Source organism: Loxodonta africana, chromosome 11 (genome assembly GCF_030014295.1).
Source record: "Loxodonta africana isolate mLoxAfr1 chromosome 11, mLoxAfr1.hap2, whole genome shotgun sequence".
In the NCBI taxonomy this organism is placed as follows: Eukaryota; Metazoa; Chordata; class Mammalia; order Proboscidea; family Elephantidae; genus Loxodonta; species Loxodonta africana.
The window spans coordinates 34,286,222-34,300,680 of record NC_087352.1 but is presented as its reverse complement, the minus strand read 5'-3'; the positions used below and the strand labels follow the sequence as shown (position 1 = coordinate 34,300,680).

The window sequence follows — 14,459 nt, the reverse complement described above, 5'->3', positions numbered from 1 at the left end:
CTCCGTCAGAGACTCTCTGTTGTGTTCCCTGTCAGGGCGGTCATTGGTGGTAGCTGGGCACCATCTAGGTCTTCTGGTCTAAAGCTGATGGATGGAGTCTCTGGTTTATGCAGCCCTTTTGCCTCCTGGGCTAATATTTTCCTTGTGTCTTTGGTATTCTTCATTCTCCTTTGCTCCAGGGAGGTTGGGAGAAATTGATGTATCTTAGATGGCCACTTGCAAGCTTTTAAAAACCCAGACTCAATTCACCAAAGTGGGATGCAAAAAATTTTCTTAATAAACTTTCTTTTGCCAATTTACCTAGATGTCCCCTGAAACCATGGTCCCCAGGCCTCCACCTGTTACTCTGTACCTGGAAGTGTTTGGTTGTATTCAGGAAACTTCTTAGCTTTTGGTTTAGTCCAGTTGTGCTGACTTTCCCTCTATTGTGTGTTGTCTTTCCCCTCACCTAAAAGAATTCTTATCTAGTATCTAGTTAGTGAATTCCCCTCTCCCTCCTTCCTCACCTTCATAACCATCAAAGAAATGTTTTCTTCTATGTTTAAACCTTTTCTTGAGTTCTTATAATAGTGGTATCATACAATATTTCCCCTTTTGCAACTGACGAATTTCATTCAGCATAATGCCTTCCAGATTCCTCCACGTTATGAGATGTTTCACAGATTCATCATTGTTCTTTATTGTTGTGTACTATTCCACTGTGTGAATATACCATAATTAGTTCGTCCGTTCATCTGTAGATGGGCACCTAGGTTGTTTCCATGTTTTTGCTATTGTGAACATAGCTGCAATGAACATGGGTGTGTATGTATCTATTCATCCGATGGCTTTTATCTCTTTAGAATATATTCCAAGGAGTGAGATTGCTGAATCATATGTTACTTATTTCTAGCTATTTAAGGAAGCACCAAATTGATTTTCAAAGTGGTTGTACCATTTTACATTCCCACCAGCAGTGTGTAAATGTTCAGTCTCTCCATAACCTCTCCAGCATGTATTATTTTGTTTTCCAGATTAATGCCAACCTTGTTGGGGTGACATGGTATCTCACTGTAGAGTTCATTTGCATTTTTCTAATGGTTAATGATTGTGAACATTTCCTGAATGTCTTCCTTGGTGAAGTGTCTGTTCATATCCTTTGCCCATTTTTTAAGTGGGTTATTTATCTTTTTGTTGTTGAGGTGTTGCAGTATCTTGTAGATTTTAGAGATTAGACCCTAATCGGATTTGTTGTAGTCAAAATTTTTTTCCCAGTCTGTAGGTTGTCTTTTTACTCTTTCGGTGAAGTCTTTGGATGAGCATAGGTGTTTCATTTTTAGAGCTCCCAGTTATCTGGTTTCTCTTCTGGTGTTTGTGCATTGTAAGTAATGTTTGTATTCTGTTTATGCCGTGCATTAGGGCTCCTAGCATTATCCCTATTTTTTCTTCCATCATCTTTATCGTTTTAGATTTTATATTTAGGTCTCTGATCTGTTTTGAGTTAGTTTTTGTGCATGGTGTAAGGTATGGGTCTTGTTTCATTTTTTTGCAGATGGATATTCAGTTATGCCAGCACCATTTGTTACAGAGACCATCTTTCCCCATTTAACAGACTTTGGGCCTTTGTCAAATACCAGCTGCTCATAAAACAGCTGCTCATAGGTGGATGAATTTACATCTGGATTCTCAATTCTGTTCCATCGGTCTATGTGTCTGTTGTTGTACCAGTACCAAGCTGTTTCGACTACCATAGCGGTATAATAGGTTCTAAAATCAGGTAGTGTGAGGCCTCCCACTTTGTTCTTTTTTCAGTAATGCTTTACTTATCCGGGGCCTCTTCCCTTTCCATATGTAGTTGGTGCTTTGTTTCACCATCTCATTAAAAAATGTCACTAGCATTTGCATCAGGACTGCACTGTATCTGTAGTCGGCTTTGGGTAGAACTGACATTTTCACGATGGTGAGTCTTCCTATCCATGAGCAAGGTATATTTTGCCACTTATGTAGGTCTCTTTCGGTTTCTTGCAGTAGCATCTTGTAGTTTTCTTTGTATAGGTCTTTTATGTCTCTGGTTAGATTTATTCCTAAGTATCTTCTTGGGGGCTATTGTAAATGGTATTGATTTGGTGATTTCCACTTCGATGTTCTCTTGGTTGGTGTAGCGGAATCCAACTGATTTTTGTATGTTTATCTTCTATGCTGATACCTTGGTAAAACCTATTAGTTCCAATAGTTTTCTTGTGGATTCTTTGGGGTTGTCTGTATATAAGATCATATCATTGGAAAATAGAGATATTTTTACTTCTTCCTTACCAATTTGGATGCACTTTCTTTTTCTAGCCTAATTGCTCTGGCTAGGACCTCCAGCACAATGTTGAGTAAGAGTGATGATAAAGGGCATCCTTGTCTAGTTCCCATTCTCAAGGGGAATGCTTTCAGACCCTCTCCATTTAGGATGATGTTGGCTGTTGGCTTTGTATATTTTTATTATGTTGAGGAATTTCCCTTCTATTCCTATTTTGCTGAGAGTTTTTATTGTGAATGGGTGTTGGACTTTGTCAAATGCCTTTTCTGCATCAATCGATAAGATCATGTAGTTCTCGTCTTTTGTTTTATTTATGTGATGGATTACACTTTTTGTCTAATGTTGAACCATCCCTGCATAACTGGTATGAATCCCACTTGGTCATCGTGAATTTTTTTTTGATACGTTGTTGAATTCCATTGGCTAGAATTTTGTTGAGAATTTTTGCGTCTTTGTTCATGAGGGATATTGGTCTGTAATCTTTTTTTTGTGGCGTCTTTACCTGGTTTTGGTATCAGGGTAATGCTGGCTTCACAGAATGAGTTTTGGAGTATTTCATCCTTTTCTATGCTCTGAAATACCTTTAGAAGTAGTGGTGTTAACTCTTCTCTGAAAGTTTGGTAAATTCTCCAGTGAAGCCATCAGGGCCAGGGCTTTTTTAGGGGGGGAGTTTTTGATTATCTCTTCAATCCCTTCTTTTGTTATAGGTTTATTTAGTTGTTCCACCTCTATTTGTGCTGGTTTAGGTAGGTAGTGTGTTTTTAGAAATTTGTCCATTTCTCTAGGTTTTCAAATTCGTTGGAGTACAATTTTTCATAGTTTTCTGTTATGATTCTTTTAATTTTAATTGGGTCTGTTGTGATATTACCCACCTCACTTCTTATTCGGGTTATTTGTTTCCTCTCCTGTTTTTCTTTTGGTAGTTTGGCCCTGGTTTATCGATTTTGAAGATCTTTTCAAAGAACCATTTTTTGGTCTTGTTAACTCTTTGAATTATTTTTCTATTCTCTATTTCATTTATTTCTGCCCTAAATTTTATTATTTCCTTTCTTCTGGTGCCCATTGGCTTTTTCTGCTGCTCTCTATTTGTTGGAGTTGTAGGGTTAATGCCTTGATTTTGACTCTTTCTTCTTTTTGGATGTGTGCATTTATCGCTATAAATTGACCTCTCAACACTGTTTTTGCTGTGTCCCAAAGGTTTTGGTAGGATGTATTTTCATTTGATTCTGTTAATTTCTTTATCGTGTCCTTGATTTCTTCCTTAATCCAGTAGTTTTTGAGCAAGGTGTTGTTCAGTTTCCATGTATTTGATTTTTTTTTTCCTTGCTTTTTCTGCTATTGATTTTTACTTTTATGGCTTTATGGTCAGAAAAAATGCTTTGTAATATTTCAATATTTGAGGATTCTGTTAAGGTTTGCTTTGTAGCCTAATATGTGGTCTATTCTGGAGAATGTTCCGTGTACGTTGGAAAAGAAAGTATACTTGGCTGCTGTTAGGTGGAGTGTTCTATATATTCATATGAGATCAAGTTGGTTAATTGCGGCATTCAGATCTTCTGTGTCTTTACCGAGCTTCTTTCTGGATGTTCTGTCCACTGAAAGTGATGTGTTGAAGTCTCCTACTATTATTTTGGAGCTGTCTATTTCTCTTTTTAATGCTGTTAGAGTTTATGTTTTTTGGAGCCCTGTCGCTGGGTGGGTAAATATTTATTATGGTTATGTCCTCCTAGTGTATTGATCCTTTAATCATTATAGAGTGTCCTTCCTTATCCTTGGTGGTGGATTTTGCTTTAATGTCTATTTTGTCAGAAATTAATACTGCCACTCCTGCTCTTTTTTGATTGTTGTTTGCTTGATATACTTTTTTTTCCATCCTTTGAGTTTTGTTTGTGTCTTTGAGCCTAAGGTGCGTCTCCTATAGGCAGCATATAGACAGACCTTGTTTTTTAATCTATTCTGCCACTCTCTGTCTCTTTATTAGTGCATTTAGTCCATTCACATTCAGCATAATTATTGACAGGCATGAGTTTAGTGCTGTTATTCTGATCTCTTTTTTTGTGTATGTGTGTGTTACTGACAGTTTCTTTGGTCCATTTAATTTTCTGTGCTGAGACGTTTCTCTTTATGTATTTTCATCATTGTTGATTTTATATTTGTTGAGTCTTTATGTTTTTCTTTTTCTTTTGATGTATAGGATTTTTAGTTTCCTTTGTGGTTACCTTATTATTTACCCCTGTTTTTCTAAGTTTAAACCAATCTTCTATTTCTTGATATAGCCTTGACTTCCTCTCCATGTGAAAGTTCTATGACTACATTATTTAGTCACTCTTTTTTGTTTTAGTGTCGTCATCTTTTACATATTGATGTCTCTGTTTCCCTGTTTTTGGTGTTTTAGCTTTGATTTATTTTTGTGACTTCCCTATCTGGGTTGACATCTGGTTTTTCTTTCCTGTGGTCTGGTCTTGGGTTTTTATCTGATATTATTGATTACATAGCCAGAGGACTCCCTTTAGTATTTCTTGTAATTTTTGTTTGGTTTTTTCAAATTACCTTAACTTCTGTTCATCTGGGAGTGCCCTAATTTTGCCATCATATTTGAGAGACAGTTTTGCTGGATATATAATTCTTGGCTGGCAATTTTTTTCCTTCAAGGCTTTATATATGTCATCCCATTGCCTTCTTCCTGCATGGTTTCTGCTGAGTAGTCAGAGCTTAGTCTTACTGACTCTCCTTTGTAGGAGACTTTTCATTTATTCCTAAACCCAAAACCCAAAACCCAGTGCCGTCGAGTCGATTCCAACTCATGGCGTTTATCCCTAAAAATAAGGAAACCCATCCCTAGCTGCTGGTAAAATCTCTTTGGTCTTGCCAAGTTTGATTATAGTATGTCTTGGTGAATTTCTTTTGCAATCTGCCCTGTGTGGGGATCGATGAGCCCTTGAATAGGTATCTTTCCTGACATCAGGGACATTTTCTGCGAACAAATCTTTAACAATTCTCTCTGTATTTTCTGTTACTACCCCCCGCCCCATTATGGTACTCCAATCACTCATAGGTTATTCCTCCTGATAGAATCCCACATAATCCTTTGGGTTTCTTCATTTTTTTTAATTCTTTTATCTGATCTTTCCTCATATAAATTGGTGTTAAGTGCTTTACCTACAATTTCGCTAATTCTGACTTTCACTGCCTCATTTCTGCTCCTGTGACTTTCTACTGAGCTGTCTAATTCTGAAATTTTACTGTTACTCTTTTGGATTTCTGTTTGCTGTCTCTCTATGGATTCATGTGGCCTGTTAAATTTGTCATTATGCTTTTGTATAACCTTCTTAAGTTCTTCTGTTGCTTTGTCTATGTGTTCCTTGGTTTGGTCTGCATTTTGCCTGATCTCTTAAAGAGCTCTGTATATTAATCTTTTGAATTCTATCTCCAGTAATTCCAAGAAACTCTCTTCCTCTGGGAAGTTTCTTGGTGCTTTGTTTTGGTCCCTTGCTGAAGACACCATGGTCTGCCTCTATATGTGATTTGATATTGACTGTTGTCTCTGAGCCATCAATAAATTATATTTATTTATGTTTGCTTACTGTGTCCTAGCTTCTTGTTTTGTTTGGTATGTCCAAATAGGCTGGTCTTGTGAGTTACTTCAATTATTCACATCTTTGAAGCTCTATCACCAGGTGGTTAGAGCTGCTATTAGGTATGTGAGCCCAGGAGTCCATTTACTTTTCCACTGTGTTTACACTTCTCTGTTACAGCCATCCACTTGTGGTATTTGTTATAGCACCATTAGATAACCAAGACACCTCTCCAAGCCAGGAGAATGGCTGGGGGCACGTGATTAGTTCCACTTCTGGCCCAGGGGGTGCAGTAATCATTGAAGCCAGAGCACTACTGCTTTCCTCAACCTGCACATGGTGGCCAACCCAGCCTGGGGTGCCAGCCAGGTCAAGTGTGGCAAATCCCTTGCTGCTTCTGAACTGTCTCTCCCTTCCCCTGCCACTGAGTCTGACTCCTCAACTTTGTCTTTGATGCTGAGGGCTCCTAGATTGTCATATATAATTGATTCACTTGTTTTTTTCAGGTCTTTGTTGTAAGAGGGGCCACAGGAAGCATCTGACTACTCCACCGTCTTAACCCTGCCTCTCAAAAACACATTTTCACTGTTGTTTATTTTAAGCAAAACTTTCCCCCATTGTCCTTTAATTACAGCCAGAAAGTATTCTGCCGATGTGTACTTTTCGGGAACTTTGGCTAACCACCTCATGGCTTTTCTCATCAATTTTTCCTACAGATTTATCTTCAAATGTAAGGGAGATGGTCAGTTTAGAGAGGGGCTAGTAAACCAGAGCTTAAAATTAGCATTTCCAGAATTACTTTCCTATCCTAAGGAAAAATGCATCAAAAGTTACTATTTCCTTTAAATATGATTAAATTCATCCAACAAATACTTACTGAGCACCTACTATGTTCCAGAGATGTAAAGATGAAGAAAACATGGGTAGTATTCTCAAAGAATTAAGTAATAAGACCTCTGACAATCAGATTTTAAGTTCTCTGAAAATAAGGATTGTGTCGTACCTTTCAGATCAAAAGCACACTGTAACTTATAAACAGGAGTTATTCAAAAAGTATTTACCAGTAATTATAATAAAAAATATTTAAGTATTGAGAGTCCTACAAAGATAGCATACAAGCTATCCTAACATACTGACTCGTCCATGCAATTAAAAAATTTTGCTGAACTAACAGGTTACATATTCTTCACCTTACCAAGAAAGACCTGGGTTGACCTCATGTAGTTAAGTTAAAGACCTCTGCCTTCCAGTTTGACAAGCATAAAATATAACGAAGATATCTATATCAACTGAGATGTTTGAGATTGTTACACTTACCGAAGGTTTGGTTAGCTTTGATCTGTCAGCCTGCAATAAAAAATAAGGCACATTAAAGAACGAAGAAACATCTACAAAGCACACCATTTCTGAAGTGCTTGCTTTTAATGAGATTTAAAAAACACTATTCGGTAATTAGTAATTTGGGTTCACCTATCCAGGTTGTTAAACACAAAATTTGATCCATCTGACTTGACTGCAAAAAATAGCAGATTGAGTGCTGAGAGGTATTTTCCATCTAGAGTCCGGCATCCATGAATGTCGCATTTGTACGTTGACATGCACTTATTCAGGTGATCCTGAATTCCAGGAAGCAGCTGAACAACTAATCAGAGCCTTTCCCCTTTTCTTTCATAGCCCCTTTTTAGATGTGTACATACATCCTTATTTTTGTGATATCTTCAGGGAATTCCTGCAATCCCCCAATTATAAGGTCATGAGCTACTTAAACCTCAGGCTGAGGCTGTCCACAATCAAGTGGTTCAAAAGGTTGAGCACAGGTAAGCACAGTAGGCTGGTAAAGGAAAAATAGTATAAACAGGACCTGAAAACCCAGAGCTTTGGAATAGGCCAGAATAACAACGGACTTGAGCATTTTAAGGGTAGGCCTCTGATCACCATAAAACCACTTCTGTGGCAAAGCTAAAAATGCAAGTGTTTGGGCAAATAAACTTCACAGATAAATGATGCTTACTGTCTCAAAGTATCACCCCCACCACCAAAAACAACTCTCCTCCCAACAGAAGTCATTCTAAAACAGATTTCCTACTTGCCAGCCTTCTTATTAAAGGCTAATTTAACCACTCCTTCATTAGCAGTCACTGCAATACAGTTAAGACGTTTGGAATGGGTTTTGTTTTTTAATACCTTCTCTCAGTCTGCTCACTCAAGAGAGGTTTTTTGCCTGTATTTTTCTCTTGTGAGGATGCCTGCTTCTCTCCAGCAGCCCCTCCAGCCCCTCTGGGCTGGCTCCTCAAAAGGTACACATCATAAGCAGAGAAAGGAGAAAGGAGGAAACCAACCCTGAGGAGAGGTGAAACGCTCTCTGAAGGTAAAAGGGACAGCTGAATGCACAGCTGTAGGGTCCACTTATCTACCCTGGGTGCTTGGAGGACTCAGCTACTTCCTTCCAAGTTTTCGACTATATTCCTGATAAGCTAGGTGGACAGACTAGTGAAGTTCTACATGGTCATTTATTACTGCCACAGAAGGGCCTACGGCCAGACTTCAGGTCTGTGTCTATAGAAAAGCTAAATTAAGTCAGTGTCTCCCAAAAGCCAATCCAGAGATTGGTACCAAAGCTGATGTTCTCAAAGGTCTGAGGTAAAGTGGGAAAAATTAGGACAATGGGATAAGTTTTACCTACAGCAGAGCTTATTTATTTAACAAAGTTTATTTTTTAAATTTCAAGATCATTTTTAGTATTAAAATATCCTCAAACTTATGAAAGTAGAAGGTGGTTTCTTAAGAAAAATATTTTGGTCAAAAGTTAAAAAAAGAAAACTATGCTGGGCCAATACCCCTAGCTTTTTAGAATTTGCTGTCATGAAGCTTCCTTCAGACATAGGCTTAGAGCTGGGGGATTCTGCCAGTGAAAATGCAACCAGTGAAATATGCAAAGAAATTTTTGGTCAATTTATTTATGACAAAAATGGTGCTCCATATTCAGGAGGAGTTGTTTTTGTTCTTCTCCTTTTCAAATTTTGTACCTATACCAGTCTACTGACTTGAGCAACATCAACCAATAGCCTTAAAAATAAGTAAGAAATGGTCCCAAAAAATGTACTTACTGGATGAAGCTCCCCAACAATGAATGTTTTGGACATTTCTCTAGCATCTGTAGAGTGCCCAACATCCTCAAAGTTCTCGGTAGCATCACCGCCAGCTTGTTCCCTTAAGACTTCTTCCCCACCAGGATGCTGTTCAAAGAATGGATAAATTAATAACTTTTCAGAGGCAAATGCAGTTAAAAGAGAACAGCTAGTTTATTTAACCGAAGAGGCTACCCCAAATGTCACAGATACAACTGACGAATATAATTTATCTATACTGCAGATTGGAAACCCCAGTGGCATAGTGGTTAAGTGCTATTGCTGCTAACCAAAGCGTTGGCAGTTTGAATCCGCCAGGCGCTCCTTGGAAACTCTACAGGGCAGTTCTACTCTGTCCTATAGGGTCGCTATGAGTCGGAATCAACTCGATGGCACTGGGTTTTTTTTTTTTTTTTTTTGGTTTATACTGCAGATTAAAACAACATATACTGGAATATTACTCAACCATAAAAAGAAATGAGGTTCTGATATGTGGTACGGCATGAAAGAACCTTGAAAACATTATGGTGAGTGAAAGAAGGCAGACACAAAAGAACAAATATTGTATGATCTTACATATACAAAATATCTAGAACAGGCAAATGCACCAAGACCCAAGTTTATTCGTGGTTACCAGGGGCAGGTGGGAGGGGAAAATGGGGAGTTATTCTTAAGGGGTACTGACTTTCTCCACCACATGTGAAAGCTGGACAATGAAAAAGACAGAAGAAGAATTGATGCATTCAAACTGTGGTGCTGGTGAAGAATACTGAGTATACCTTTGGCTGCCAAAAAAAGAATGGACAAATCAATCTCAGAAGAAATACAACCAGAATCCTCCTTAGAAGAAAGCATGGTGAGACTTCAGCTCGTTTACTCTGGAAATGTCGTCAGGAAAGATCAATCTCTAGAAGAGCACATCATGTTAGGTAAAGCAGAGGGTCAGCAAAAAATAAGGGAAACCCTCTATGAGGTGGGCTGACACAAAAGCTAGAACAATGGACTCAAACATACCAATGATCGTGAAGATGGCGCAGGACCAGGTAACATTTTATTCTGTTACATGTAAGGCCACTGCCATAAGTCGGAACTGACTTGACAGCAACTAACAGCAACAACTGAGTTTTTGTTTGGAAAAATATTTGGAAATGGACAGTGGTGACGATTGTACAACATGATGAATGTAATTAACGTCACTGAACTGCACATGTAAAAATGACTAAAACAGCGAATGTTTTGCTATATATATTTTATTACAACAAAATTAAAAAATAAAAAGCTACAACATACACCTTTGTATTCAATTTCCGTCTTGAAAGTACAATAGAACTTCTCTCCAGTACTAAGGTGTTAATTTCTCCCTTGTTACTCACAAGGTAATAAAAGCATCAGGAATATATTTCTAATCCTTTGGTAATGCCTTCTTCACTTTTCCACAAAGCTCTCAAAATTGCTTTCCCTATTCTTGACCCCAATCCATTTTTCCTTAAGGCTGGCACCTGGAACTAGCCTACCTTTGACTTCTTCCATAGAAGTGTATATCTACCCTACTACGCAAGGGTTACAATCCACAAGAGCAAGGACCAGTATGTCATTTTTCTTTGGAAAGCACCCTGAGTGCCTACACCATGTACTAGGGTGGACATGCAAGTATGTCCCCTGCGGTTGTAGGAAGAAAATAAAAAGCTGTAAGTACAGTGACTTGCTCAAGAGGCTGTGATCAGGATCCATTATTAACAGACAACAGTGGTGGCAAAGCGGGGAGGGCAGAGGTGAAACAACCTTGTGTACGAAAAGCACTTTTAATGCTTTCAGCTGCTTTTATAAGTAAAACAAAGGAAGGTCATGATGGGGAGAAGAGAGTTTTTTCTCTAAGATGGCTGACAAGTAGGGCCCAATCGCTGGATAAAGGTAATGAAGTCTAGAGATTTTCAGGCAAGGGAAGGAGCTCTTGGATTAGAAAAAAAGAAAATAGGTGTTTGGTTACGTTAAATATGTTTGTAATTGGGGGGAGGATTCTTAAACTGAGCTGGAGTACTCTCTTAAAGTCACCCTGCCCTTGAGCAAATCACTTATTAAGGGTTCAATAAGTGAACGGGACAAGTCTCCCTTGCATAATTGCCTGTAGTCAGTTCTTAATGTCTCCCATTGATGGAACACACACACACACACAGAGTACTAAGTTAGCTTAGATCGTTAGGGTGTTCCTCTGCACGTTATGACAAGAAAAGGAGCATGGTATCAGAAGACTTAACGCTTGGGTAGCACATTCTTCCCAAGCTGAGGAGGCTTATAAAGAAGGGGCAATGCCAGAATAAAAGTTTAGCACAAACCAAACTATTGGGGAAGAAAAAGCTTTTGTCAACTGACCGATCCAAGAAGGCAAAATCCCCCTAAAAGTTGAAGATGGCCTGGTACCAAATGACTCTCTGGTGGCAGGCTTTAGGATCAAGTCAAGCCTGTTTCACTACCTTGCCAGCCTGAGGGCATTAAGGGATGAGGAGAAGTTCTTGTCTGCAACAAAGGCTTGCATGTATGATATAGTCGGTTTTAGTAGTTTATTATAGCTTTTTATTTTATTGATATTAATTTAATATAAATGAACAATTTTAGTCATTGTTCCATAATCACTAAAGGTCTGGAGTGGTCACATAAGCTTTTTAGTTACACTTAATTTAATGTGTGATAAATTCAGTTGTATTTATACTCGTGAATTTGAGGACTTATAAAAGTCAAGAGTCACTGCATACCAAACCAAAGTGAGAGGACTACAAATAAGGCAGTAAACAAAAAGTGCCAAATGAATGATGTCAATAAATTCAAGGACGGAATAGGTCACTTCCAGGTAGGAGGATGGGCATTAAAGGAGTCCTCAGTACACTGAAGGCCTAATGGGGACAGCAAGGGCCTCACCCCAGTCCCTGAGCCTGCTCAGTACTCAATGATCTGAAGTGTCTATCCCTGTCTCCTAAGGAACACATGAGCTAAAAAAGGAAGAAAATATTACAAACTTGATAATTACTCTTCACTGGGAACCAAATATGCAAAATGACTGGCAATATTTACAACTCTTTGGACAAAGCAACAGACAGAAACAAGCTCAGATTCTAATTTCATCTTTAATTGATACAGCCAAGCCAGTATTTCCGGGTAAACTGTGTTACCCGCTGTGAAAAATCAAAACACTTAAAACCGATAACCAACATGTCAGTATCCAACTACAAAGTTGGCCTTTCCAAATATGCCCTACTGGCAAGAAGTTGCCCTTATCTGAAAAAAACACTCAGTGTGGGTGGAGTTTAAGTGCTCTTGGGACTGCTTCCTTCACGAGAGGTATCACTATGATTAAAGTTATCTCCACACCTGCAGCCTCCTCTCAGAGATCACATAATAAGCTTCATTCATAACCCAAGCTCCAAGAATCTCACAGAGAATGCTATGGAGCTCAACGGTTTATGCCCTAATTAGTTACAACAAAGAGCTTGACCCAAACCTATGGGCTCAAGCTCAAACCATTCTGCCTCATCAATGTCATGCCTATTACTGTTCATGTGGCAAAGGCTAGTCCCCATTTGTGCACCTCATCCTCTAACTGGTGGATATTCTCTACTTCAGTAATCACTAGTGGTGAGAGAAATAAAATGGATCACTATTGTTGGGGTGGTAACAAAATTCTGGCCTAAGGAACAAAGACATGATAAAAATAATCTCAATTAAACTCACACCACCACTTGATATGAAAGCCCATCAAGTTTCAGGAAGGAACAGTATGTGTGTCTGAAATCTATCTATCTGCCTATTTTTTCCTTTTAACTTTTTCCCGATTGTAAAAGTAATATATGTTCACAGTACAAAACACAGAAAACAACAGACAGGCACAAAAAAGAAAACGAAAATCACATGTAACTTTTTTCAAATGAAAATAAAAGATACAAATTTCCCATACACACACACACAAATGGATACCAGTATGAAATAGCAGAAGGTGCTTTACAAGAACACGATAGTGCAAATATATCAAGTGTCAGCTATAGAGTAAGTACAATCAATAAAGGCATGATCTGGGAATTATTTCTGTATGTTAAGAAGCCAAGAATTACAAAACCTACATCCTGAGAATGATGCTTCAAATTCTCCTGGGAACAGAGCAAAAAAATAAATAAATGTTAAATAAAGGAATAAACGCATTATTCGAAATTCCACAGTATCCAGGATTTTTTAAGCCGCAGGAAAATTCCACTTCTTATTTAATAGTGTACATTAAAAATGTACCTATAAAAACTGGCAAGCTAAAATAGGTAAAATTAGATGCTACTCTCAAACAGGTGATTTCAATAAATAACAAATTCTTAACATGAAGGCAAAAACATGTTGTTCCTAAGGTTAAAGTCACTCTAGTTTTAAATATGCTATCTTTTTTTTTTTTTTTTTAATCTTTTTATTCAGACACTGATTACTTAGTGAAAAATTCTCCAAACCCATTCCTCAACCCCGTTTTTGGTTTTTATGTCCACTTTATAGCTCCTTAGGTTCTCTACCCAAAAAAGAAAAATGGATAGAAAATACATTTTTGGAATTATCTTTGCCAGCTATATTCCCTCTTTACTTCATAAAATGGGACAGTCTCAGGCTTGATTCAGAATAATATTTTTGCTTAGCCGGTGTCCTTAACCCCAACAACTCCTACACTTCAGTGGCCCTGAAAACACAAGCTATAAAATGTCAAGGTTTAAGGTTAGAAAGTCAGCTCATGTGACAAGAAAGGCTGACATTCTTGCAAAAAAAAAAAAAACAACAGGTAGGGCCTATTACCTAGCTCATGGCCTTGGCCACCAAATCTGGTCTTCCTCTCTCTAATCGCTCACCTATTCTTATCTATTTTATATATTACTACCGGAATATGCTTCCTCAAATACTGCTTTGACCATTTCATGCACGCTATTGAAGTAAAAAATCTTACAATGGGTTAATTTCTGTGTTCAAATTAAATGTCTCTAGAATTTCTCAACAAAGAGAGTTTCAACATCTACCTAGTGCAAGAGGTGTCCTCGGCTGAATAACTACATCAGTTGGGGCAAAGAATGCTCTTTGCCCCAATATGCTTCTCCTTCCTCCCTCATGCTTAAACTTTCAGTTGGGAAACAGGCACTTAGAATAGAAACACTTCTCAGCCTCCTTACAGCTGGTATGCCCCGCGATTAAATTCTGGCTAAAGCCAATGGAATGTAACAAAAGTGTCAGGAGAACCTTCCTGAAGCCTTTTTTAAGAGTGGTGTGCTCCCTTTGGCCTTTCTTCAATTCTTTCTCCTCCTGATGCCTGAAACATGGAGGCTGCCTTTGAACGTAACGATGAGAGCCATACCCCAGGGATGCAGAACAAGTGAGCTAGACATGTGGGTGGCTGGGGCCTGGACTGACCCCTGCTACACCAGCCCTGGACTGCAGAGCTAGCTCATTCATGAAATACAAACT

The 14,459-nt window shown here is 38.4% G+C and overlaps 1 protein-coding gene across 1 annotated transcript in view; it reads right to left on the bottom strand.

Moving 5' to 3' along the window:
• The window catches only part of LOC100668612 (cytochrome b5), a 47,288-nt gene that overhangs the window by 17,210 nt on the left and 15,619 nt on the right, over nucleotides 1–14,459 (bottom strand). The window contains exons 2-3 of the mRNA XM_003406246.4: nucleotides 8,967–9,095; nucleotides 7,177–7,206 (exon numbers count right to left, since the gene is read on the bottom strand). Coding sequence (XP_003406294.2) covers nucleotides 7,177–7,206; nucleotides 8,967–9,095 — 159 coding nt within the window. The remainder of the gene's footprint in view (nucleotides 1–7,176; nucleotides 7,207–8,966; nucleotides 9,096–14,459) is intronic.